The sequence below is a fragment of the Muscardinus avellanarius genome (assembly GCF_963383645.1).
Source record: "Muscardinus avellanarius genome assembly, chromosome: 16".
Classification (NCBI taxonomy): Eukaryota; Metazoa; Chordata; class Mammalia; order Rodentia; family Gliridae; genus Muscardinus; species Muscardinus avellanarius.
In genome coordinates, this window is record NC_137802.1 from 32422421 (window position 1) to 32445712 (window position 23292).

Sequence of the window (23292 nt, forward strand, 5' to 3'; positions counted from 1 at the left end):
CACCCCTCAGGTTTCCACCTGCAGACCCCATGCCCGGAAGCTGTCTACTCCTCGCATCCTCCCCCATGCCTTCTTCTAAAAGCACCCCAATTTTATCCAGCTCTCACCTGAGCCCTCGAACCGTGATTTCTTCTTTCTTTCTGGACTAAAGTCGAACCGCCGCCAGTAGAAAACCCGCTCGCAGAGGCTGCAAGCCTCTTGCTTAACAAGTCCAAAGGTCAGCTAAAGTTTGGCTGATAAACAGGACCAGTAAAAGGTCTTCAGTCCCCCGGCTGAGTACAATGGGGCCAGGCAAGCGTCGCTCCCGGCCCGGGTCTCGCGCTCCCCACGACTGCCCTTTCGGCTCTCCCTCTCTCTCGGTTTTCCCCCTCCCCACCACCATTTGCATCATGCCGAAAACCGGGCCCTTCCCACTAATTTGCATATCTTATATGGCCTAATGGTGGCGGTCATGGCAAGTTAGAAGTTTTCTGACTCCTCTCGGAGGAGACTCCCGGACCCCGGGAGTCACAGGTGCCCGGAGGCTGAAGGGTGGAGGGGTTCCCGGACTTGGGGTTCGCTTGTACAACCCCCCTCCACCCTCCTCTCCTACACCCACCACACCCTCATCCCCATTCTTTTTCCTTCCTTGGAAAATGGTGTCCAAGCTCACGTCGCTCCAGCAAGAACTCCTAAACGCCCTGCTGAGCTCCGGGGTCACCAAGGAGGTGCTGGTCCAGGCTTTGGAAGAGTTGCTGCCATCCCCAAACTTCGGGGTGAAACTGGAGACGCTGCCCCTGTCCCCCGGGAGCGGGGCCGACCCCGACACCAAGCCAGTCTTCCACACCCTCACCAACGGCCACGCCAAGGGCCGCTTGTCCGGGGACGAGGGCTCCGAGGACGGCGACGACTATGACACCCCTCCCATCCTCAAGGAGCTACAGGCTCTCAACACGGAGGAGGCGGCGGAGCAGCGGGCCGAGGTGGAGCGGATGCTCAGGTAGGCGCCAGCCAGGTGCAGATGGCCGGGTCCCTGGAGCCCGGGCCCTGCGTGGACCAGACCACTCTGCCGGCCCGCCTCCCCCCAGAGAGGTCCGGGGGGCGCTCCGCTCTCTCCCTGCACCTGGGCCCTGCCCCATCCCTGGGCCCCGCGACCCTGGGGCCTGGGGCTTCTCCCGCGGCCCAGGCCAGCGTCCTGGACCCCAGAGCCTTGCCCGTGGGGCTGGGCTCGGCCCGGACGCCGCGAGCCGTGGAGCCTTTGCCCACGACGCTGGGAGTGCGTGTGGGTGCGGTGACTCGGCTGCGCTCTCCGGGGAGCCTCACTGCGACCCCCGGGCCTGAGGCCACTCATTTCTCCGGCTCCGCCGAGGTCCGGGGTGCCCGGGCCGGCCTGGGTCGCAGCGGCCGGCCCTGGCTTCCGAGCGCCGGGCAGCACCGGGGCTGGAGGCCGGGAGGCAGCCTCCTGGCGGGCACCCCCTCTGCAGCGCCCGTGCGAGGCTCGGGGTGGGTGACCTCGAATCCCCGACGCGGGTTTGCATTTGTAAAGGGAAATGTTTGCACGTAAGCTCAGAAAGGACCCGCGCGGGGCAAAAGAAACCGCGAATCTAAGCAAGAAGGGGAAAGGATGGGTCAGTGCGGCAGAGACCCGGGGCTCCGGGACTTGGGCTCGGTCTGCACCAGGCGTGTGCGCTCGCACCTGGCCGCGGACACCCGGGCGCGGCCGGAGGAGGCGGGCAGGCTGGCCGCCTCGCCCGGCGCGGGTCGCCGGCCTGTCCTCTCGGGTCGTCTAGCTTTGACAGCTAGTTACTAATTATCTCCGGAGCCGAGCGGTTGCCTGAGGCCGCAGGCCCCTCCCGGGCCGTGGAAGGAGCCCCTCGAGCGGCCTCGGACCCCAGGGCGCCGCGGCTCGCAGGTTGGGACAGAAGTGGGGGGGGGGGGCGGCCTCGGCCTCCCTCCCGCACCGCTTTCGGGGTGGGATGTGACCTTGCAATTGAATTTGCGCTCTGGGGACCTGGCGGCTGGCTCTGTAGCCAAGACAACCTGGAGGACTCCTAGGTTCCCCCCCCCCAAATGTCCAGGTATAATTCATAGACTTGAGGTTCTCCCTTCGCGATTTTTGAGGCCCAGGTGTGAGCCGCAGAGGCTGAGCGGGGTCGGGACAGGCGCCCCTCCCTGCAGCTGGGGCTCCCGAGCCACCCCGAGGCTGGCCGGGCCTGGCGGCCAACCCGGCCGGCCCGGGCCACCCCGCCTGGGCTTTTATTTTTTTCCTCCGGGCGCGGGCGGCCCCGAGGGTCTGGAGAGCCGGGGGAGACCTGGGGCGCCCCTCCGCACCCGCCCGGCGCGGGGCTGGACGCCGCGGGGCTGTAACATAAACTGCAGCACGTGGAGTTGTGGTGTTATTAATTTATTTCTATAAATCATCAACAGAAAGATACACAAAGCGCCGCGATTAGGTTGAAAAGAGAGGCGGGTTATTCATTGGTGAAGTTGTAAACGCGGCTCAGAAGGAAGGAAACCGAGACGCGGACGCTGCGTCCTCCCCGGGGCACCCGCTGGGCGCAGGGGGGCGCGCCCCCCAGGACCCCCAGGCCGCCCCGGGGGGCCACCGACCCCGCAGGCCCGGCAGCCCACTCCTCCCCTCCCCAGGGCGCGTGGGGAGGGCCCGGGAGGCTCAGGCCTCGCAGAGTGGAAACGCAGGGCAGACCCCGAGGCTTCCCCCCTTTTCCCAAGCGGGTGCTGCCTCCCTCCCCCGCGCTCGGGAGCGATGGACATTATTAAAGTAATTTTTCAAGAAATTGCCAGCGGTTCCCAGGTCATTGCACAGCTGGCTCCAGGAGCATACGCACAACCCCCCCCCCTTTTTTATTTTTTTATTTTTTTCCCACCCTGATCCCCTAAGGTGGAAAGAAAAAGAAAGACCGCTCGGTGGAGTGCGGGGACGCCCTTACAACCCCGAGACCTGGAGGGGCGCGGAGGTCCCCATGCGCGGGGCGCCGGGCCGCAGCCTCCCAGCGGCGCGGGGTAGGGAGCGGCGAGCGGGCGGGGGCGCAGCCTGCCACCTTGGGGACCCTGCAAGGTGCGGACCCTGCAAGGTGAGCCGTGGTTTAAAAAAAAAAAAAAAAAAAAAAAGGAACCTGCTCTCGGGGCTCTTCCAGTGACTACACGGAAATTCCTGGGTCGGAGAGGTATAAAGGTGAAACTGCGCCATCTTACCCCAGCCGCAGTCTTTTGAGTCGGGCCGAAAGGTTTTTAATGCGTTTATAAGGTTTTCGAGGGGTTTGGGGGAAAAAAAAAAAAAGAAAGAAAGAAAGAAAGAAAGTCTTTATTTAACCATCTCGATTGTTGAGCTAGTTCACACGGGACCATTCGCACTTAGAACATGACACCGTTTGTATAGGTTTCTTAGGCTCGCAACAGGAGCACAGGTGAAGAGGTTTAAAGAAAAGACAAATAGCTAGAAAATCTGTTAAAACGATAGTGTTAATTTTTTTTAATCCAAGTACCTTCTCCCCTAAAATTTGAAGCTGCTGTTTGTATCTACTGAAAGTGTTTCCTACTCTAAAAATAGCTAAAGAAATACCAGAAATAAGCTTTTAAACGATCCCGCGTGGTTACGTGGATATCTCTAAAATGTTTATTACCTTATTTGTCGTTTTTCTCAAGGCGAATTCTCCACGTTTGAAATTGGAATTCACGTTTTCTGTTTCTGTTCACTTTGTTACGTTTTATTACTTGAATGTACCTTTATAAAACTTGAGAAATTCGTTATTAACTTATACGTAATTAATCTGAAAAGTTTGCATTTCTCGAAAACATCTCTTTCAAATCCTGGGTTCCCATGAATTTAAACTCAAAGGCTTGCTAAAATAATTGCAACTACTCAAAGGTTTATAAAATATCTAAGATTGATTACTGGAGATTTTTAATTCATGAAATGAAATTCATTTTATCTGACATAGGTACAATTTAGAAATAAAATTGATTATGTGGTGCAATACTGTATCTATTTTGGCCTCTGTTTCAATGCAAATTTTTATCGTGAAACTAATTTTCCCTTCATTTTTACATCCTATCAAGTTTTATATATCAAACATGCAGTATGGAATTTTTTGAAAGTTAAGTATGTAACTGCATTAGATTAATAGCACAAGTGAATGTATCACTTTTTAAAAATGCTTTTGTTCTATACTATAGACTTATTTTCTCATTTTAAGTCACCTGCTCTATAAGCAAAATATTAGAAAACATTTTAAATAAATAAACTTCAAAGTCATTAATACAAGTTTTTATACCTGTTCATAAAAATGAAAATTACCACATTTTTAGCTCATACCTGAAATTTATGAGAAACATTTGCTTCTCATTTCCCTTGACCTTTCAGAGAAAAAAAAAAAAGTAAGAATTCAGGAAAGCAAGGCATTTGGGATCGTTAATGTCTTACTCCGAAATCGAAATTACCCATCTCCATTAGGTTTTATTTGGGAGGCGGGGCTGTGGATATTTTTTTAAACTCTACTTGCCTTGCAAGTGGTGCGACTCTTAATACCAAGGAAGAAAGTCTTTATATTTGTGAAAGTTTTTCTAAAACTCTGAAAATGATTTAATATTTGGCTAAGAAGCCCTCCTTGCTCCCCAGGAGGTGGATACATACATTTCCCTTCTGTTTTACAGGAGACTGAGATCCCTTTCCTGAAGGAAAAAATGTAGGAGAGGTTTAGGCTAAACTTAAGTTAGAACTGATGCTACTACCCTATTATTGTAAGATTAGTCCAGTCATTCCCCAAGCTCATGTCTTTTAAGTCTCTTGAATTGCCAGAAAATGAGAGAAAGCAAGATAGAACAAGAGCTTTTTCTTTCTGGAGACAGAGACAGGGAGAGAGAGAGAGGGAGAGGGAGAGGGAGAGAGAGAGAGGGAGAGAGAGAGAGAGAGAGAGAGAGAGAGAGAGAGAGAGAGAGAAGAGAAGGGAGAGAGAGAGACAGAGAGAGAGAGAGACAGAGAGAGAGAGAGAGACAGAGAGAGAGAGGAGGAAGGGAGACAGAGAGAGAGAGAGAGAGAGAGAGAGAGAGAGAGAGGAAGGGAGAGAGAGACAGAGAGAGAGAGACAGAGAGAGAGACAGAGAGAGAGAGAGAGAGAGAGAGAGAGAGAGAGAGAGAGAGAGGAGGAAGGGAGACAGAGAGAGACAGAGAGAGAGAGAGAGACAGAGAGAGAGAGAGAGAGAGAGAGAAGGAAGGGAGAGAGAGAGACAGAGAGAGAGAGAGAAAGAGAGAGACAGAGACAGAGACAGAGACAGAGACAGAGACAGAGGAGGAAGGGAGACAGAGAGAGAGAGAGAGAGAGAGAGAGAGAGAGAGAGAGAGAGAGAGAGAGAGAGAGAATATGCTTGTGCTCCAGGCTCATTCCTGAGGATGAGCAGTTGTCTTCTCTTCCCTGCTAATCTCAGAAGAGAAGGAAGGCATATCTGTGCAGGGGTCATCAACCCCTCTTTTATTTAGATTTTATTTTGGCCTCAAGGCTCTCCCGAGGTTGTGGCTTGAACAGGTGAAGAGATCATTTTTGTGTGAGCGCAGGTAGAACCCCCAGCAAGAGAATATTTATTCCCCAGCATCTCCCACCAGGCCCCTAATCGTTGTGTTTATCTGTCTAGCGAGGACCCTTGGAGGGCTGCCAAAATGATCAAGGGCTACATGCAGCAGCACAACATCCCCCAGAGGGAGGTGGTGGACGTCACGGGCCTGAACCAGTCCCACCTCTCCCAGCATCTGAACAAGGGCACCCCTATGAAGACCCAGAAGCGTGCTGCCCTGTACACCTGGTACGTCAGAAAGCAGCGGGAGATCCTCCGACGTAAGTGCCTGTCGCTCTCACTCCGACTCCATCAAGAAGCCCCTTTTGAGCGCTTGGCAAAATAAGGAAGCTGGCAGGTGGATTTGGCCATCCTGGCCGCTTCTCAGTGGGCGGGTGTGGATTACTTTCTTCTCTCACACTCCTCCCTGACTCCCTAACCAGATGCCTTGCAAGGTACCAGTTGCCAGGTACCTTGATTTTTATTTTTTAATCCTTCTTTCCATCATCCTTTTCTTTGAAACCAAGTTAGGCAACAGAGGTGGAGTATCTTCCACAAAGTAAACCAAGAATCTCCCCTTGATAAATGACCACTGGTCAGAGTTTCCAAAGAAGACATAGAGGTCAACAGTATCAATTGCTATTACGTTACTTTCTTCCCTGCTGGAAAAAGTATTTAGAAATGAAGGTTAGGGGCCGGGTGTGGTGGTGGCGCACGCTTGTAATCCCCGCGCTTGGGAGGCTGAGACAGGAGGATCGCACAGGTTCCAAGCCAGCCTCAGCTACTGAGTGAGGCTCTCAGCAACTTAGTGAGACTCTGTTTCCAAATAAAGTATAAAATAGGTCTGGGAGTGTAGCCCGGAGGTAGAAAAGCCCCTGGGTTCCATCCTCAGTACCACAAAAATAATAATAATTAAAAAAAAGAAATGAGGGTTAGTATAGATAGATTTATTTGGAACCCAATTCTGTTCTTTGGGAGGGGTATGAGTGAGACTGAGTCCTGAAGCAATTTACAATGCTTACTCATATTTACCAAAATTAGTTGCTTGGGGCCCTCAGCTGGTGGCCCTGTCTGATGAAGACGCTGCTTCCGGCTGAGCAGGGAACCTCAACTGTGCCTGCATTTGGAGCTCTGATCACCAATTCTTGTCATTCCTACTCATGTCCCAAAGTTTCCTTTCAATTCCAAGATTTATTTCAACCAAGATACTGAGAGATTTCTGTTTGGAAGTCCAGGGAAGTTTGGACTGCATTGACCCATAGCATACTGTTTGAATTTAGTAAAGTGTCCTTAGACATTATGTTTTCATTATTTTGACTGGGTCCTAGGGAAACGTTTCATCAGCTGTCACTCCCCTCACCTGTCTCTGTCTCTGTCAAGATGGTAATTTCCACCATTTTCTGGGTAGAGTGTTTTTTTTCTCCTCTTTTAAAAATAACTCTTATTTTTGTTACACCCTGCTCTGAAGTGATTGTGTCAGTATTTATTGTCTAAGTGTCCATGGGCTGGAAAGACCTTCACAGCGGAAGGCAAGGTTTTTGGTATTCATCTAAAGTGATGGTAGTTTGCACGCTCTCTTTTTTTACTACTGGAGATTGAGTCTAGGGCCATTCTACCTCGAAGCTACACCTCCAGCTCTTTTAATTTTTTATTTTGGAAAAAGGTCTCGCTAGGTATGCTCTTTTGTTGGGACCATTACGTGGAGAGATTAGAAGAAGCCAAGTGTGAACTGTCTGCCAGGTAGAGAAGGGGGCCTTTTAAAGTATGGGTCAACCCCTTCCCACAGTGACTGGCTCTTTAAGAATTTTTCCTGAAATGAAGCAACTCTCTAGTTCTTGAAAAGTTCAAGAAGATTCTCAGGAGTCATAGTCTCCAAAGTCCGGAGGACTCTTGAGACCCTCCCATCTCCATTTGGCACTGCCTATATGTTCACTGAGAGTTCCCTAGGAAAGAACTGACAGGCAGGAAAGCCTCAAAAGGCAGGAGTATTATTATTATTATTATTATTATTATTATTATTATTATTATTTTAAAGTCACATGAGATAAAGTTTACAAAACATTCCTTTTTCTGAAAATATCATACCTACACCTATTACATGTCAAAGACCGTGCTAGACTGTGAGACACACCGCTCTTTTTCTCCAGGGACTTATAATGCATGGAGGGGACTTGGGGTGTTTGTGTAAATGACAGCTGATTTCTAAGAGCTGTTATAAAGGTATACACCAGGGGCAGCAGAGGACTGGCTAAAATCACATAGAGACATCACGGAGGGCTTCCTAGAGAAGGTGATATTTAAACCATGTCATAGTTGGGCATGGTGGTATGCACTTGTAATCCCAGTTCTTGGGAGGCTGAGATAGGAGGATCGCAGGTTCGCAGCCAGCCTCAGCTACTTAGTGAGGCCCTCTTCAACTTAGTGAGACCTTGTTTCCAAATAAAAAATAAAAAGGGCTAGGGGTATACCTCAGAGGTAGAACGTACCTGGGCTTAATTTCCAGTAGAGCAAAAAAATTAATAATAATAATAATAATAATAATAATAATAATAATAAATAAAATAAAATCATGTTTTGAAGGATGAATACAAGACACAGAAGCATGGGATAAAAAAATAGGGAAAGAGATAAATAAGAGAGGGAAACAGTGCATGAAGTGAGTGGAAGGAGAAAGTGAGGTGGAGAACTTAAAAAGGTGATGATAAATTTTCATGAAAAACTAGTAATTGGTCATTTCAAGGGCCCGTCTATGCACATAGAATCTCCTTACGCAACCTTGCTCCCAGTTTATAAAGAGGCTGCTGAAGCCAACTTCCCTGAGTTAATTTTATAAGCAATGAACATTTTCTGTACCACTGCTACCCCTAAGTAAGCCACAAGGAAGTGGGGGCTGGAGGGTAGAGGGGATGTCTAGTTCTTCAAAAACAGAGAAGCTGGAGCCAAGCTCCGGAAGGCAGTAGAATCTGGACCTTTCTGAGCACCTGTGGGCAAGTCCCCCTGGCTGATCCAGGCTGGATTCTGAACTCTGGTCAGCTGCTGGCTCTCCAAGGACAGACGAGAGACCAAGGCAGCCCACTGTGTGGCTGCTATATGCCTCACACCCACCACAATGAGACTCTAGGAGTCAGTTTTGTTACCACCGCAGAAGGCAGATTTGAGAAATTGGGGCCGAGTGTGGTGGTATATGCCTGTAATTCCAGTGCTTGGAGGCTGAGACAAGAGGATCACAGGTTTTAGGCCAGTTGCAGCAACTTAGTAAAACCCTAAATAGCCGGGCGCGGTGGCGCACACTTGTAATCCCCGTGCTTGGGAGGCAGAGACAGGAGGATGGCTCTGGTTAGAAGCCAGCCGCGCTGGCTTAAGAGACCCTGTTTCCAAATAAAAATATAAAATGGGTCTGGGAGTGTAGCCCGGAGGTAGAAGGGTTACCAGGAACCCCAGTACCACCCCAAAAAAAAAAGATAAAATAGAGTTAGAGGTGTATTGTTTATTTTTTATTATTAATTATTCAGATGAGTCTATATGCTGACTGAGTCTCATCTTAGTTCCTGGCCCAAGCCCATGTGACTTAGGACAAGTCACTTAATCACTGTGAACCTCAGCTTCCTCACCCATAAAATGGAAATAATAACATTTCTCACGTAGGGAAGCCATGAGAACTGGATGAAGGGCTACTCTTAGAGGAGGTTCCACAGACCCTCACCATAGAAATGGCTTATTAGGTGCTGTGATGTTTCTGTCCAAATGACAAATCTCAAGTCAAGCCGAGGTCCTTGGGACTCTCCACACTGGCTTTGGCTCGTGAGTGATTCTACAGGTGCCCAGTAGGGCCCACAGGAAGAAGAAAAGACACTGAGCACACATTTGCCTGCCTCCCAGCAGGGACCTTCTTCTTTCTCCCTAATTGTCCCTCAACTCACCACACAGACAGCCTCTATGAAGACCAAATGGAATGAGACATGGAGGCACTCTGAAAAGTAGGACCACAAAGGAATTTGGAGCATCATCGTCCTGACCAGGGGTTAATGTCCCAAAGCACTGTTTAGTGCTCCTTAGGCTCTCAGCCAGTCCCATGCCACAAGTGGAGAAGCTGAGTGACCAGGAAGTTACACAACTTGTCTGGGGCCCCACGCTCTCTCAAGGAGTCAGTTACTTCTTACTTATAAGCGGAGCAGACTATTTTAGGTCTCTGAAGGTATTGTTGGGCACCAGAGAAAACAGCCCCAAGGTGAACTGAGAATTATTCAAAGTGGATGAGGCCCAGCGTGGTGGTGCACGCTTGCAAACCTGGGATGCTGAAGCAGGAGGATTGCAGGTTTAAGGGCAGCCTCTGCAACATAGCATGACTCAGTAACTAGTGAGACCCTGTTTCAAATAAAATAAAAAGCAAAAGGGCTGGAGGTATAGCTGAGAGGTAGCATGCCCCTGGGTTCAATCCCAAGGACCACAAAATAATTAATCAAACAAACAAACTAAAAGAAACCAAAGTAGGTGAGGCCCAAATCAAAGGCTCCAGTGACAAGTTCAGTCCATCCACCAGAGACACTGCTGGTTAACTCGGCCAGTCAGCCACTGGTTAAACCAAAGTCAGCCCCACCTGCAGCTGGGATCCCATGCCCAGGGAGCCAGGAGCTCAATGCTTCCTTTGTGATGGACCAAGATGAAAGCAGATCCTCGGGTTAGGCCCTAAATTCCCAGTAGCTGGAGGTGAAGAGACAGGAGGACCACTGGGAAGGGTATTGTAGAGGGGGTTCCAACATGAGTGACTTTTGGACCTTGACGATTTTTGATCCAGTGGTCCAGAGTAATAAGAAAGATAGTATTTAAAAATAATGGTATACTGCTTAGTGAGGCCCTTTGCAAACTCAGTGAGACCCTGTTTCAAAATAAAGAATAAAAAATAGGGCTGGGGTGTAGCTCAAAGGTAGAATTCCCTGGGTTCCATCCCCAGTACCGCAAAAAATAAAATAAAAATGATACAGCCAGGCGTGGTAGCGCACGCTTGTAATTCCAGCATTTGGGAGGCTGAGACTGAAGGATCGCGGTTCATGGACAGCCTCAGCTACTTAGTGAGGCCCTCTGCAACTTAATGAGACCCTGTTTCAAAAGTAAAGAATCAAAATAGAATAGGGGGTGTAGCTCGGAGGTTGAATGCCCTGGGTTCCATCCTCAGACACACACACATACACACACACACACACACACACACACACACACGCACGCACACACACACACACAAAGATGGTACAGCTGGGCAGAGTGACATATCCCTGTAATCCCAGCTACTCTAGAGGCTGAGGCAGGAGGACTGCAAGTTTGAGACCAGCCTGCGTTACTAAGTAAGACCATCTTCAAATAAAATTTAGAAAGAGCTGGGGATAGCCAGGTGTGGTGGCACCTGCCAGTAATCCCAGTACTTAGGAGGCCGACACGGGAGAATTGTAGGATCAAGGCCAGTCTCAGCAACTTAGCAATATTCTGTTTCAAAATTAATAATAGAAAGGACTGGGGGTGTAGCTCAGAGGTAGAATGTTCGATCCCCAGTACAAAAAGGGAGGGAGCTGTGATGTAGCTCGGTGCCAAAAATAAATAAATAATGATGCATCCAGATTCATTACCACAGGGCTCTGGAGGCTGTGGCCACCAGTGCTCTGAGACCTGCAGATATGACATTAGGTAGAACCCAAGAAAGAAAAATATCAAGGCTCAAGCTGGGGACAGTAGCACACACCCTCTCAGTGTTTGGGAAGCTGAGACGGGAGGATAGTAGGTTGGAGGTCAGCCTCAGCAACTTAGACTCTGTTTCAAAAAGCAAATAAATAAAAAGGGCTGGGGATACTGCTCACAGGCAGAACGCCCTTGGGTTCAATTCCCAGTACCAAAAAACAAATAAATAAATAAAAATCAAGGTCTACAACACGAGGCCCAGGAGCTAGGAAATGAATTTATTATGTGCTCAGCAGACTGTTTGGCCTCTATGTTTATTCATCTGTAAAGTGGAATTAATTATACCTGATGAACCCTGCTTCGTGCAGTAGTGAGGAAGAAGACAACAATAACTCTCCCCACTAATAAAGTGAACATGAACCTAATTTAAATCATAATAAAGCCTGTATCTAATTTCATATTTGGGCCAAGCTCCCATCTTTCACAAAAATATACTGACAGTCACAATATGCCTGGAGTCTGGGAAGCAGAGAGACAGGAAACATCAGTCCATCGACTTGGATCTTTCTCTAACTTCTTCAGCGTCATTCCCAGAAAGGTCCACGGATGTTTCAATTCTCTGCATCTGCCATATTTCAGATTTGTGGGTAGATTTATAAGACTTTTCTCCTTGGACTGTCTCCCTCGTAAATTGACCCTTGAAAACACACACACACACACACACACACACACACACACACACACACACACCTACCTTTGAAACTACACTTGAGCCAGGTGTGGAGGTATAAACCTATAATCGCAGTACTTGGGAGGCTGAGACAGGAGGATTGCAGGTTTGAGGCCAGCTTAAACAACATAGCAAGACTCTCAACAACTTAATGAGACCCAGTTTCAAAACAAAAAATAAGTATGTCACTATCACTCTTTACTACATTATGATGTGAGGCTATAATGCATCAATAAAAGTATTTAAAAATTAAAATAAAAATGGCTGGGGATGAAGAAAAAAATTCAGATTTTGAGATCTAAAGAGCATCTTCTCTTTCTAATACAAAGCTGCAGTGTATTTATTTCAAAGCATTATTTAAAGGATTCTGACCTTTGTATTTTTTTAAGAACCTAAGGTCAGGATGCAGATGCCTCGGGTATTAGAGGAGAGAGAGGAAGGGCAGGGAGTGCTCTTCCAGTCTCTGACTACTGTGTGTGTGAATTTCACCTTGGCGCAGGTTCCCCTGGGCCTGAAACTTGGTTGAGCTCATCCCCCTTGCCATCAAAGTCCCAGAAGTCAGGAGTTATAGCGATGCGCTACGTCAAGGGCCAGTGAATCAAAGGAAAAGAAAAAGTAATTTTCTTCAAGTGGCAGCTGGTAAACTGGGTGTGGTGGCTCACGCTTGTAATCCCCGCTCTTGGGAGGCGGAGACAGGAGGATCACTGCAGGCTCGAAGCCAGCCTCCCTGGCTTAAGAGATCCTGTTTCCAAATAAAAATATAAAATAGGTCTGGGAGTGTAGCCCAGATGTAGAAGGGTTTCCAGGAGGAACCCCAGTACCAAAAAAAAAAAAAAAAAAGGCATCTGGCTACAGTTGAGCCAGTTGAGCTCCTCCCATAAAGGCAGGAGGAACAAGGTGGGCAATGAGGGCCCTGGCACCAGGCTTCCCCTCTGCGGCCCCACACGCTAGCTGAGCAGGCTCAGGGGAGAGGAATTATGGGGTCTTTGTCTGTCCGTTCGTCTGTCTGTCTGTCTGCCGGGTAAAGGCTGCAGGCCCCATCAAATCTACTCCTTTCTCTTTTCAGAGTTCAACCAGACAGTCCAGAGCTCTGGAAATATGACAGACAAAAGCAGTCAGGATCAGCTGCTGTTTCTCTTTCCAGAGTTCAGTCAACAGAGCCAGGGGCCTGGGCAGTCCGATGACGCCTGCTCTGAGCCCACCAACAAGAAGATGCGCCGCAACCGGTTCAAATGGGGGCCCGCGTCCCAGCAAATCTTGTACCAGGCCTACGACCGACAAAAGAACCCCAGCAAGGAAGAGAGGGAGGCCTTAGTGGAGGAGTGCAACAGGTAACAGCGCCAGAAGCCCGCCTGAGCGGGCAGCCGAGCACACGAGCCCGAGATCCATCTCCCGGTTCTGGGGTGCTGAGTGAGACACTGGTTATCCAGATAAGTGTGGCTAAACTGGGGTTTCCCAAAGTATGTTCCACGGCACCGATTTGTTGATAGAGAAGTTTGGAAAACATCGTATGGATACTTCCTTTTAGAGAGCCATTACTTTATGAATAGCTCTGAGAAGACCTGTGGTCAAGGACCCTGTGGAGGGTGGAGAAGGGGGAAAACGACAAAAGAAACTCACAGAGATTTCTTGATTGCTACCCATGGAGTCTTTCTTTCGTGGAATACTTGCTAACTCCCCCTCCATGAGTTAGTATTCTAAGGAGGAGACTAGAGAATTCTAGTATAAAATATGGTGAAGTTAAGCCGGGCGTGGTGGCGCACGCTTGTAATCCCAGCATTCGGGAGGCTGAGACAGGAGGATCACGGTTCGCGGACAGCCTCAGCTACTTAGTGAGGGCCTTTGCAACTCAGTGAGATCATGTTTCAAAATGAAGAATAAAAAAGTAGGGCTGGGGATGTCGCTCAGAGGTAGAATGCCCCTGGGTTCCATCCCCAGTACCGCCAAAAAAAAAAAAAAAAAAAAAAAAAAAAAAATATATATATATATATATATATATATATATATATACACACACATACATACATACATACACACATACATATGGTGAGGTTAAAGTCCTGTCTTTGACCTCCATAAAGGCCAGGACAAAACAGTTCCTTTGCCAGAGCCTCTGGCTCTGGCCTCCACCAATTGTTGTACACCCATCAGTCCAAAAGGAGACTTGGCAGGAGAATAAGAATTAGATGTGTTTGGCCCACCCTACACACACTGACTTAACGGAGTTCTTTTTGTATCTTAATAACTATGCGTATTTAAAAAAAATTTAAGGGACTATTGGAAATCCTTGGAATATCTTTTTGTTTCATTCCTGCTCTGTTCTCCCTGACTCCAATACTGACTCTCTACAACACCTGCTCTCTATTCTGGCCAAGGCCCATGGGCCTTTCTCTGTCTCTGGGCCCAGCTGACTTTGGCAGTGGAGGCTGAGACCAGGGAGGCCACGCTGGAAGCAAGGGAGGCAGAGCGATTGGCCTATGCATGCTACAGGGTCCGCAGGCTGTGCCTGGTCCCCTGCTAGTGAGAATTCCCCCAGCATTCAATGGTGTCAGTAGATGTGCTCACACCTGAATTTGGCGTTTCATTAGCATTCATAAAAGTAGAAACTGCCTATGTTCAGGCACCCTTCTTTATATCCCGCCCAGCCTGCCCTTCACAAGGGTTCTTAGGTGCGAAAAGGAATCTGACTTTCCTGGAAACTTTCTGGGGTGTCCAACCCTTGAAATCCAAGAAGCCTCTTATAGTGCTTTTTGTTGTTGTTTTGTGGGACTGGGGATTGAACCTGAGGCCGTTCTACCTCTGAGCTATAACCCCAGCCCTTTATTTTAATTTTTGTTTTGAAACAGGCTCCCACTAGGTTGCTGAGAGTCTCACTAAATTGCTGAGGCTGGCCACACACCTGCGGTCCTCCTGTCTCAGCCTCCCAGGGGCTGGGATCACAGGCGTGCACCACCACGCCCAGCTTGTAGTGCCTTGAAGGGACCCAAGACAGAGCCAGCAAAGGACTTTGCCTTTTGTATCGTGGGAAGAATGGCAGAATAACGAGGTGTCAGGAGGCCCTGTCTAGACCTTCTTCCTGAACCCCACGTCTCCAGCTTGCTCTCTTCTCATCAGGAGCCACACCAGAGTCCTACAACCTTGCCTTCCAGGGCAGCAGAGCTGGTTGTGCACCTAAGAAAAGGCCTTCTTCCCATCCTGCTCATCAGAGAGCCGCATGGATTGGCCTTCTCTCAGGACAGGGTTTTCCCCATATCCCTTTCAACCCTCTGCCTCTGCATCCTAACCAAGACCACCATGGTTGTGTGTTGGGACCAAGCACAAACCCCCACCCCAGTCCCTCTCACTCACCACCTCCCCTCTGTCCATTCCAGGGCAGAGTGTTTGCAACGAGGTGTCTCCCCTTCCAAAGCCCATGGCCTGGGCTCCAACTTGGTCACTGAGGTCCGTGTCTACAACTGGTTTGCAAACCGTAGGAAGGAGGAAGCCTTCCGGCAGAAGCTGGCCATGGATGCCTATAGCTCCAACCAGACGCACAGCCTGAACCCCTTGCTCGCGCACGGCTCTCCCCACCACCAGCCCAGCACCTCTCCCCCAAACAAGCTATCAGGTAAGCAGGGTCTGGGCCTCGCTGCCTGGGACCTGACCATTCTCGGCCTCCCTCACCCCCACCTCCAGTCTCATCTGGTTCAGGAGTTTTCAGAGGATCAAATGCCTTGGGATGGCCCTTGAGCTGGCCTCCTCTTGCCAGCTCAATATATTCTCATAAAAAGTGTGTGTGGCCCTGATCAGGTTTCTTCCAGCTCTGCTCAACCATTCATATAAAGGACAGCCGGGCCTCCGGGGAGCCCTTTGCCCTTTTCTCTGTCCCGTTCTTCTCCCAGTGGGTCTGCTGACTCAGCTGGTCACACTGCCCTGGGAAAGCTGCCTCATTGGAACGGCAGGTTCCAGCTGCAGGCAGAGGCTTGCGGTGGTGCCTCACCAATCGCTGGGGTGGAAAACAGCATCCCAGCTGCCGTCCACCATCCCTGACCATGTCCTGCCCCAGCCTACTCTCCTGCTCCAGCAGAGGTCCAGTGGCCTTTAGAAAAGAACCACGATAGTGGCAACCTCTGCAATTGGCTTCTGGGCTCCCTCAGGGTTTGGGTAGAGTCAGTCTCAGTCTCTGCAAGGATGAATTGTCTGAAATCGATGGAGCCCCTGCTGTGTGCCCTGGCCAGGGCCTGGACTACCATGTCCCTGCTGTGGGGTTTGGGTTTGTCAAGATGGAAATGCCACATCCTTGTTGTAGGAAGACATCCCTGCATGCTGGGCATTGTGTTGAGTCATAGGCTGGGGTCTGGCCTTTTCCTGCACTCTGGATCTTCCAGCAGAACTGGCTTCCCAGAATCTGTGTGCTTACTGGGCCTTTTTGGTGCCCATGTAGACAAAGCCTGGCACAGCCTCCTACTCTGGGGAAAGCCAGCCACTGTTTGTAACCTGGCTGATTCTGAAACCTATCTGTTTAGTTGCCCTTCACATGGGAAAGGTCTAGCCACTGACCCAGGTGTTAAGGTGACCCATGTCACCAGGACAGGCTCAGAGCCACCAGCTGGTCAATATACACGCAGCTTATTTTTTCTGAGCTACCATGCCCATAGCATGGCCTCTTCAGTGGTCCGTGGGAGTCTGACAGTGCCCAGCATGAGGCCCAGGCCTGGGCTGCAGTTTCTCTGGATCCTGCTCCTACAGAAAGGAAGAGCTCAGCTATGTGAAAGAGAGAAAGTTTGTGTTCTGGAAAGCCCAGGCGAATGCTGGCAGGATCGTGGAGTCACTTAGCCCCATGATGGCAATTTGAAGTGGTGTAGAGAGGGCAGTGGTCGATGGCGTGTGGCCAGGGCACTTGTGCACCGTACTGCTGATCCCCAAGCTGACTCTGGGAGCTGCAGGGGGCGTGGCTGGGGTGAGAGGCATTGTTGAGAAGACAATGGCCATTGTGCTGGGACCTGTGATCTCCACACCAAAGTCAGGGCGCCTGCAAGCCAAACAAAGGCTCAGCAGCTTTCTGACAAGCTGGGGTTGTGCTGAGGTCACCAAGGGGTCATTAGCTTAGGCTTTCTGTATCCTGGTATCCTAACCAGGACCTAGGGAAAGAGAACTAAGGCTGGAGGGACCAGAGTTGATACTAGAAACAAGGCAGGGACTAGGGGCAAGAAACAAACTAGATACCCCTCATATGGGCCTATCTCACTGGAAATGGGTGGTCTGGGGTGCCCCAGGAGGCTGGACTTATATAAAATCATGAAATGATAGGACTCAAAGGGACTTCTAAGAAAAAAACTGATGCCCGGGAAGAGGTAGAGATTTGGGAGAGCTATACAGAATGATGGCGGCAAACAAGACCACATCTCAGGTCCAACGGCCCCTGCGCCAAGCTTCTCCACAGTGCAAACCACACCGAGTGCTCACCACTCCAGCAATCTGCTGGGACACACGGCCCCGCCCACACGGAGCGCACTGTCTAAAAGGGAAGATTCGGCACCAGCATGGAGCCCCCAGAACCAGCCGGGGATCAGGGTTATCTTGGGGACTCTGTGGGTCTTTCTGGGAGGGAAAGATCCCACTGCTATTTCTGGAGCAACAATTATTGGGCGGCTGTGCTTATTTTCAGTGGCAGCTTCCCCTCTGCCGTAATCTTCACTCAGGGTTCCTCAAGGTCTTTCCTCCAAACCCAAAGGCTGGACTCTCTGGGTGCCATTTTGAACCTTGGCTCTAACCAAGGTTAAAAATTTACATTCTAGCCAGGGTTAGAAATTCACATTATAAATGTCCGTATATGGAGAAGCAGTGCCCACCTCACCAGATGCACAGGAGGATTGAATGGGCCAGTGGGTGAACCTTTCCACCTCTCCACACTATTATCAACCTCACTGCTTGTTAGCGTCGCAGAGGGCTAAGCAAGTGACAAGGGAAAGAATGACAGGCAGCTGGTAGCTGTTTTATTTCTACTTTCACATGCTGGGCATTAGTCCTAAGAGTCCATAAGCTGTGTTCTGGCCTGGGAGTAGAAGCAGAGGCAGCCACCATGCTGGTGTCTGGGTTGCAAGAGCAGAGCTCTGCGTCCTCCTGTCAGCCTGCCAAGATGGTACATGCGCTGTGATAGGTGCCCAGGGCTAGGCAGGCAGCAGCCTGGAGCCCTGCACTCTGGGGAGTCTCTGGTCTGCAGAACCCCATGGTGTGATTCCTATCATAGCACCCATAGCCACAGTCTCTAACCAAGCCCAAAACATCAATGAATGCAGAATACCAAGAGAACTCCATCCAGCTGAGAAGTAACTGACATCCACAGTTAGTACTAGCCGCCTCCAAGGCTGAGCTGGGGTGGGGAACGAGCCCCCAGCCCCTATTCCCCAAATTTCCTCCCTCTCTGTTCTCCTAAAATCAGTACCTGTGCCAGGAGGACTGGCAGCACCTGGAAGACAAACCTCTCCCTTGATCCCTCTTCCTGGAGAGGCAGAGCATCCGTGCCCTATCTGAGCCCTTCACGCCCAGCCATGCTCGCGGCACTGTGGCCCACTTGCCCACGATGACCACAGTGTGACCCTGGTCCTGGAATGTCCGGCACAATAGGGGTGGCAGGAGGAGCACTTTGCCTCTGTCAGCGGCTGATTGGTTACAAGGTGCCCTACAAACACATTGTCAGCAGAATCAGCTGTTTCCAGCGTTGCCCCTCCCCGGCTTTACAACGGCACACCAGCATGCAGCCAAGGGTTGTCATGGCTTTGTCTCCCTCATGCAGCCTTGACAATTAAGTTGGGGCTTTGAACCAGCCTGGCTGCCGCTGATGAGCCTTCATCTTTCCAGTGAGTGTCACAGGGGCACCCTTTGTCTGCTCTTCTTGGGGGCCTGAAGTTACTGTAGCAGGCAGCTATTTATCTTCAGCTGGGAAGGCCTTTATCTGCCCCCCCCACCCCATTCCAGCTTTCGCCAGCAGGAGCTGTCCCTGGTTATAGGCCCCATGACAGCCCATTCTGAGGCCATTGAGCGGGCCCGGAGTGATGGCCTCTACCTCCATTCTGGAGCTGAATCAAGAGAAAGGCCCCCCAAAGGTCAGAGGGCAGAGCGGTGGCATGAAAAAGGACTGGTTGGAGACTGGTGCTTGTATTGATTGGCTCGAGGAGGAGGAGGAGGAAGTTGGGGTGGATAGAAGCTGGGCTAGCCTTGGCCCACACCACGGTATCTGGCACACGATCTGGGGTGGCCTTGCTCACTGTACACTTTGCTCCAGTCCCCGGCTAAGTCACCCCCTGGCCACCGCTCCAAGGAGGCGAGGGCGGGGCAGAGGTTCTTCACTGGTCTTCACTGGCCCATGCATCCTGTCCTCATTCTTGTCCTGCCTTTCATGATGGAAGTGGGGAAGCCATTCTCCTGGAAAGAAAGTGAGGCACAAGAACCCTCTCCAGGGTAACTGTCCGGTGTTCTAAGCCACAGCCACTTTCCCTAAGAGGAGACAGTGTGTCTGCAGCTGAACGCTGCCCCCCTCTCCCAGCCCAGTCAACTGGACTTCCCTGACCTGAGACCAGAACTTGAAAAACAGAGAACTCTGCCTCTTTCCTTCCACTCCCTCTCTTTCATACCTCCTCCCAAGCGGCTTGCAGGAATCTAACCCTGGGTCTTAGCAAACCAAACCCAAACCAGAATACCTGTGAAGATGCAGCTCTTCTCTCTGACATGGAAATATATCAGGTCCAAGGAGAGCTCAGAAGTGTCCAGGAGCAAGGTGGTGACAAAGTGTGAAAAATTATAACAGCATTGATTAAGCTCATCCTGGGCAGCAGGCCCTGGGCTGAGGACCAACATGCTTCATCCTCTTGCTTAAACCTCACAACAGTCTTTTAAGGTGGAAGCCATTTGTATTCCCCCAATTTGATAGAGTTAGTAAATGGGCATAGTCCATCTCTCTTTGCTCTATGCAGATGCAAAGAACTTTTCAGGCACAAAATCAACACACACACACACACACACACACACACACACACACACGTGCACTACACAATCTCTCCAGGGTCCCCTCTTCACACTCCTGCTGCTTTCCTCTAAATGGCACGGGCTTTGGGCTTTGGGAGAGTATGGCCCAAGACATGGGGTAAAGGGACATCTCCCTGTCTGGCTAGTTTACTGTTTCCTCCCCAGCCATTGCCCCTGACCAAGGTAGATTCTGTGGGAAGAAACTCAAAGCCCCCTCTTCCATGACCCATCCTCATGTGTGTAGGGATTTGAACTGCCCTTGCATTCGGCACTGTCTGGGGCACTGAATGCCTTAACAACTTAATAGGCCTCGGAGACAGTGCAGGCACCCCAGCTCACCTCTGGGAGCCCCGCCCCCTCCCTAGGCAGCAGACAAGGGGAGGGGGTTTATGAGGGCAGCTGTAAAAATATTCATCTCAGCAGCAAAGATCCCCAGAGTAAATGAGCCCCATTGTCCCTAGGTAGCAGACTATTTCAGTGTGGAAGAGAGAGCTCATTCTGCAATGGAGCATCTGCTGCTGTGGGAAACACTTCTATACTGACTTGGAGTGCTTTGGGTACTGACTTAGGGTCCAGTGGAGGACATGGCTCCATGTTCTCCTTCTTAGGGACTCTATCTCACTATAGTTTTATCTCTTGAATTTTAAGGTTATTTTATCTTGCAGGTACCACCCCATCAGTTCCTTCTAGATTGGGGAAGACAATCAAGATATTAATGAGATTAAGAGGCCCAGCCTTCAAGGCATTCTGCTGAGGGCCTTCCGCTGATAGGGGACTATCCCTGGTCTGCATACAAAGAAATGAGACTGAGGGGCTGGCTGGGCTCTGAACTCCTGCACAAAGGGACTGGCAGATACTGGACTCCTATCACTGAAGGCAGCTCTGCTGGCCATGTCTAATCCCCTGAAGGATCCTTAGCGGATTCAAGGACTTCTTGCCACCTCCATTCCGCTCAGAGGAGGAAGGAAGCTGCCAGAAAGCATAGAGCTCCAGCCTGCAGCTTATGGGAGAAGGGCTCTTGGGAGCTGTTTGTAAAAGGCTTGGTGGTGGGAAGTGACAGGAACTTGGAGAGAATTAAGCACTAGAGGTACAGAGGTCTATGCAAGGGCCTTTGAAGCCACCTGCTTAGTGGGAAGGCACAAGATCTGGCCTGCTGCCTCTGCCCACTTTTCAAGGAGAAACACAAATGAGGAAGGAGGAGGATGTGTGTGTGTGTGTGTGTGTGTGTGTGTGTGTGTGTGTGTGTGTGCATAAGTGAATATATACAGACATACAGACATACACACACACACACACACACACACACACACACACACACACCATATCCCAACATAAAATAAAGTGAAGGATTCAGTCCTGATTATCACCCTGGCTCTGTTCACAAGCACTCTAGAACAGGGGTCTAGCAAACAATTTCTTCAAAGAGCCAGAAAATAAATAGTTTAGTCACAGCTACTAAACTCTTTCTTTATAGTACAAAAGTAGCCGTGGGTTGTATGTAAACAAATGAGCATGGTGTCTTCCAATACAACTTTATTTATGGGACTAAAATTAATTTTTTTGTGTGTGGTAACAGAGATGGAACTCAGGGGCATTCTACTTCTGAGCTACACCCCCAGCCCTATTTTTTAGTCTTTTTATTTATTTATTTTTATTTTTTGTGGTACTTGGGGTGGAACCCAGGAGCATTTCTACCTCCGGGCTTTACTCCCAGACCTATTTTATACTTTATTTGGAAACAGAGTCTCACTAAGTTGTTGAGAGTCTCACTAAGTAGTTGAGACTGGCTTTGAACCTGTGCGATCCTCCTGTATCTGCCTCCCAAGTGTGGGGATTACAAGTATGCGCCACCACACCCAGCCAGTCTTTTTATTTTTGAAACAGGATCTCACTGAGTTGCGAAGGGCCTCACTAAGTAGCTGAGGCTGTCTGTGAACCACAATCCTCTGGTCTCTGCCTCCCGAATGTTGGGATTACAAGCATGTGCCACCACGCCCAGCCCTTTGAAATTGAAGTTTCACGCAATTCTCATATACACCATATTCTTTTTTAATATTTTAAGAACCATTCTGGGCTTATGCATCATATAGAAACAGGTTTCTTGGACCAGCAGACCACAGTTTTCTGATGAACACACACACACACACACACACACACACACACACACACACACACACTAGGACAAAGGTTTTTTAACTTTTCCATTCTTTAGAATCATCTGGGGAGTATTTATTTATTTATTTATTTATTCATTGTGGTGCTGGTGGTAGAACCCAGGGGCTTTCTACATCTGGGCTATACTCCCAGACCTATTTTATATTTTATTTGAAAACAGGGTCTCACTAAGTTGCTGAGAGCCTCAATAAGTAGCTATGGCTGGCTTCAAACCTGTGCGATCCTCCTGTCACAGCCTCCCAAGGGCTGGGATTACAAGCATGGACCACCACACCCAGTGATCTGGGGAGCTTTTAAAACTCCCACTTCCCAGGATGCAACCCATTCCTACTAAATCAGAATCTCCAGGGAGTGAAACCAGGCATCAGTAGTTGTTAAAACTTTTCGGGGAAAAAAAGTAATAAGCTGGGCGTGTTGACTCACTCTCGTAATCCCAGTATTTGGGAGGCTGAGCTGGGAAGATTATGGTTCATGGACAGCCTCAGCTACTTAGTGAGGCCTTCTGCAAATTAGTGAGGCCTTGTTTCAAAATAGAGAATAAAAAAAATAGGGCTGAGGATGTACTGGGGGTGTAGCTCATAGGTAGAATGCTCCTGGGTTTCATCCAGTGGGCATATTTTGCGGTATTCTGCAAAAATAAATAAATAAATAAATAAATAAATAAATAAATAAATAAATAAATAAATAAGACTTTTTAGGAGTTAGGTATAGTCGCAAGCTCTTGTGGTCTGGATTGTAGGTTCTTGAGCAGCCTCAGCAACTTAGCAAGACCCTCAGCAACCTAGTGAGACTCTGTTTCAAAACAAATATAAAGAGTTCGGGGTGTAGCTTGGAGACAGAACTACCCAGTAACACACACACACACACACACACACACACACACACACACACACACACACCACCTTTCTTGGGGAGCTTATGTGCAGCCAAGTTTGAGAATAAACTCTAAGATAAAGCTTCTCAGTGTCATAGTATGAGCTTATCACCTGGGCAACGTGTTAAAATGCCAACTTGTATTCTGTAGGTGGTGGATGAGGCTGGAGTTTCTACACTTAGGATCCACACGGAGGATGCTTACACTTAGTAAGCATCTTGGATCTACTTAATTAGCAACTAATTTCCCTTTGCTCTCAGCCTCCCTGTGCCTGGCCATCACCAACCTGGACCATCCAT

General features: G+C 49.5%; 1 protein-coding gene across 3 annotated transcripts in view; it reads left to right on the forward strand.

The window, feature by feature from the left end:
* Positions 1-635: 635 nt before the first annotated feature.
* Positions 636-23292, forward strand: part of HNF1B (HNF1 homeobox B) — a gene marked incomplete at both ends in the record, with an annotated part of 63687 nt that continues 41030 nt past the window's right edge. For 2 of the 3 annotated variants that reach the window (XM_080713614.1, XM_080713613.1), the window contains 4 exons: positions 636-979; positions 5625-5824; positions 13007-13271; positions 15312-15547. In XM_080713614.1, coding sequence (XP_080569740.1) covers positions 636-979; positions 5625-5824; positions 13007-13271; positions 15312-15547 — 1045 coding nt within the window. The remainder of the gene's footprint in view (positions 980-5624; positions 5825-13006; positions 13272-15311; positions 15548-23292) is intronic. The other variant, XM_080713615.1, reaches the window with a different exon arrangement.